The 3,294-nt window shown below is 37.5% G+C and overlaps 1 protein-coding gene across 1 annotated transcript; it reads right to left on the bottom strand.

Moving 5' to 3' along the window:
* Window positions 1-912: 912 nt before the first annotated feature.
* LOC127832597 (uncharacterized) lies at window positions 913-2,742 on the bottom strand. Its single transcript, XM_052358117.1, has 2 exons — window positions 1,363-2,742; window positions 913-1,224 (listed from the first exon to the last, which is right to left on the bottom strand). The coding sequence occupies exon 1, from the start codon at window positions 2,689-2,691 to the stop codon at window positions 1,483-1,485; it is 1,209 nt and encodes a 402-aa protein (XP_052214077.1). The 5' UTR covers window positions 2,692-2,742; the 3' UTR covers window positions 913-1,224; window positions 1,363-1,482.
* Between the last annotated feature and the right edge of the window lie 552 nt (window positions 2,743-3,294).

The following is a 3,294-nucleotide window of genomic DNA, read 5'->3' as shown; positions in this document are numbered from 1 at the left end:
AGAGTCCAAAAGGCATCCTGGTACATTGAAAGAAACCAACTCCTGGAACTTGGAACGCTGTTTTCTCCTTATCATCGTCTTCCAATTCAATTTGCCAATATCCAGATTTTAAATCAATCTTTGAAAAATATTTCGAGCCAGCAAGCATGTGTAGAGTATCCTCAACTTTTGGAATAGCATATGCATCTTTCTTAGTTCTAGAGTTTAATTTTCTAAAGTCTATGCAGCATCTTAGGGATCCGTCCTTCTTTCTCACAACAACTATATTCGAAGACCAGGGGCTTTTCGATTCTTTGATGGCGCCGATTTCGATCATTTCCTGAAGATGTTCCTTTACTTCGTTGAACAGATGAGGTGGTACCCGTCGGTATGGTTCCTTGAATGGAGTTTCATCTGTCAACTCAATTTTATGTTTAACTTCGGCTGTATGTCCTATGTCAATTTTCTACTTTGGAAAAATTGTTTCCCATTTCTTGAATAGGTTAAACACTTTACTTTTCTGCTCCTCTGTTAACTCTGAATCCTCAATATCAACCCCGAAGTCACGATGTGGTTCGTTGTTTTGAATGTTGTAAACGTTCACCTCTTCATTTTCAGCGTCACTTTTCTCGCAAAGCGGAACGGACCGTAATACATTCACCTCTTCAAGGTTACAAAGAACACTTTTACTTTCGATCCTGATTGTCTTGGCCGATAAATTACAAACTCTCACAGGTACTCTTGCTGTTTTCCCTGGATTCTTTAGGCTCACTACTCTCGGACAAACGCTGAAAGCTGTAGGCAGGTCACCGGTTTCTGTAACAGCTGCTTCAATCAAATCTGACTTCCTTACAAAACCAGTGATGGTCTTAGTCTCCAATGGATGAAGAATGACGGTCTTCGTAGCCTTTACCTGACCTACTAGTGGTGATAGCATGGCATCAAACGCTATTTTCCATGACTTAGGAAACTCCTCACTCTGCATTTCAAATTCTTGCCTGTACTCTCGCAACAGATTTGTTCCAACAATGGCTGGCACTTTAGAATTAAATTCAGTGTCCTTTACTATTAAAACTAGCATTTGAGACTGCCGCGATGAACACGGTAATTTCACAGCTACTTCTATATAGCCTGTGTATATAATTGCCGTTCCATTGGCTCCCGTCAACTGGATTTTAAAATCGGTCAATGGTAGAAGTTCTGGTTTTGGATCCATTGTATTGTAGTAGCTTTCAGACAAAGTAGGTTACAGGTTAGTGATAAATCAATTTATAAACTTTAAACTTTGTATTGTTAATAATCTCTGTTTTAATTAAATGCAACGTAAGGTATTGATTGTATTTATTGTATTTATTGTATTGTAGTAGCTTTCAGACAAAGTAGTGACCATTGATCCCGTATCAATTAAAGCTTTCGTCTCTTTGCCTTCAATGATTACTACTCCTTCGTTTGAAGCGCCTATCAGCCTTTCTCTAAGGTTACTTGCTACTCTCGTAGGGCTTTTTAATTCTGCTTCGCTTCCATCGTGCCCTGCCGTGAAAGCGATTTCTCGTTTAAATGGCTATGTTTGTTTTCTGCTGTTGATTCATATTCTTGGTTATGATATCGAGTCTGTCCTCTATTTGGATATCTACCTCTTCTGTAGCCTCCTCTATAATAACGCCCTCCATTGGTGTGTCTATCCTGTCTCCTTTCCTGGTCACTCGACTTTGTCGCTTCGTATGATTCATATTCTCTCTTCCCTTCCAGATTATGCTTCTTCATATTACTCATTTGAGCTTCAATGGTTTTAAGCCTTTCTAGCATCTCATCCAGAACTTTCAATCTATCATCCGTTGATTGCTGATTAACAAGTGTTTTTCCTGTTGCATTTACTTGATTATTTTCTTCCTCTTCTAGTCTCGTTTTTCTTTTTAACTTTTCAAAACTGTCACTCGATTCGTATGAAACTCTCGTTGCTGCTTTCAGTTGTTCAGAGTTCAATCCTCTCCAAAATCTTTCCTTCAACTTGTTATCTCTCTTACGTTCTTCTATTTCCCCTTTGTTAACTGCCTGTTGAAAAAGAGCTTCTAGTCTTATTCCCCATGCAGAGCATGATTCTGTTTCATGTTGTTTTGCCGAGTAAAATTCTTGTACTATTCTTTCAACAGACTTTACTTCTCCAAAATTCTCAGTCATTTTAGCGATAAGCTCATCTGCTGACTCAGATGGTTTGATTGTTAATAGTATCCTACGAGTATCACCTTTCAATGAGTTCCTTATAGCTTGTGACACTGCGTAATCCGAATACAGTCCCGTCCTCATCATACAAACAGTTTCAAGCTTCCACTCTTCAAAGTTCTTGCCATCAAAGCTCGGCAATGTTGGAATTCTTGTACTCAACTTAATTTGATCATTTGTTGTCACTTCCCTTATCATATAATTATCATTCTTCTGTTGTACTTTATCTTTAAGAACGCGTTCTTTCTGTTTCAACACCTCTAATCTTCTATTCATATCATCATCTTTCATTCTTCTTACAGCTATTTCTCTATCCAGTAGTTCATTTCTACTCCGCTGCTGAAGCAATGCCCTTTCCTGTAACTCAAGCTGTTCTATGTTTCGTAGTAACTCTTTCTCAGCCTGACGTTTTCGTTCAAATTCATTTTCTAAAACAAGCCTCTGTTCAAGCATCATTCTGTGGCTCCTTTCCTCATCTTCTCGACTTTTCATCAACTGACAATTCTTTATTTCATACTTCTCAGATTGGCTTCTTATTTCTGCATATTCCTAGGTTGGCGCTAAGGAAAAACAATTAGTAGCCAAATTTCAGCACTACGATGACGACCCACATTATAACCTTAATTGCTCAATGAATGACATAATCATTATCATGGATCTATAGGTATCAATAATGACTGTATTAAATTTTAAATGAAGTCACATTTAAATAAATTATTTGTTCCGTGAAATCAAATAATTTCATTTTTTTTTAAATTTTTCATTTATATTTATTTTCATGCACTGGCATAAAAGGTATACACTGTTAGAACTTTGAGATATGCCCCGGTCTTTGATTGGGTGGGTCTTGCGTAACTCCTATTCGCCCCCCCCCCCTTCTCCCAATAATTTTTGCCGTAGTCTGGTGCTTCTTGATTCTTGAAAAATACATTTACTGCAATGTATTCTTGAATTGACATATTTTTCCATAGTTGCAATATATAATTTATTCAAACGAACCGGTAAATGTGTAAGTCTTAAATACTGCATGTACTGAGCGGCTAGGCTATATTTAGTTACACATCGTCTGTTTTAAAAAAAGCATGCTTTGCATGC

This window comes from Dreissena polymorpha, chromosome 5 (genome assembly GCF_020536995.1).
Source record: "Dreissena polymorpha isolate Duluth1 chromosome 5, UMN_Dpol_1.0, whole genome shotgun sequence".
Lineage (NCBI taxonomy): Eukaryota > Metazoa > Mollusca > Bivalvia > Myida > Dreissenidae > Dreissena > Dreissena polymorpha.
This window is presented reverse-complemented; position numbering and strand designations above follow the sequence as displayed.

Excerpts from the sequence above, each read along its gene's own strand:
- LOC127832597 (XM_052358117.1), bottom strand. The coding sequence starts at position 2,691 with ATGAAAAGTCGAGAAGATGAGGAAAGGAGCCACAGAATGATGCTTGAA.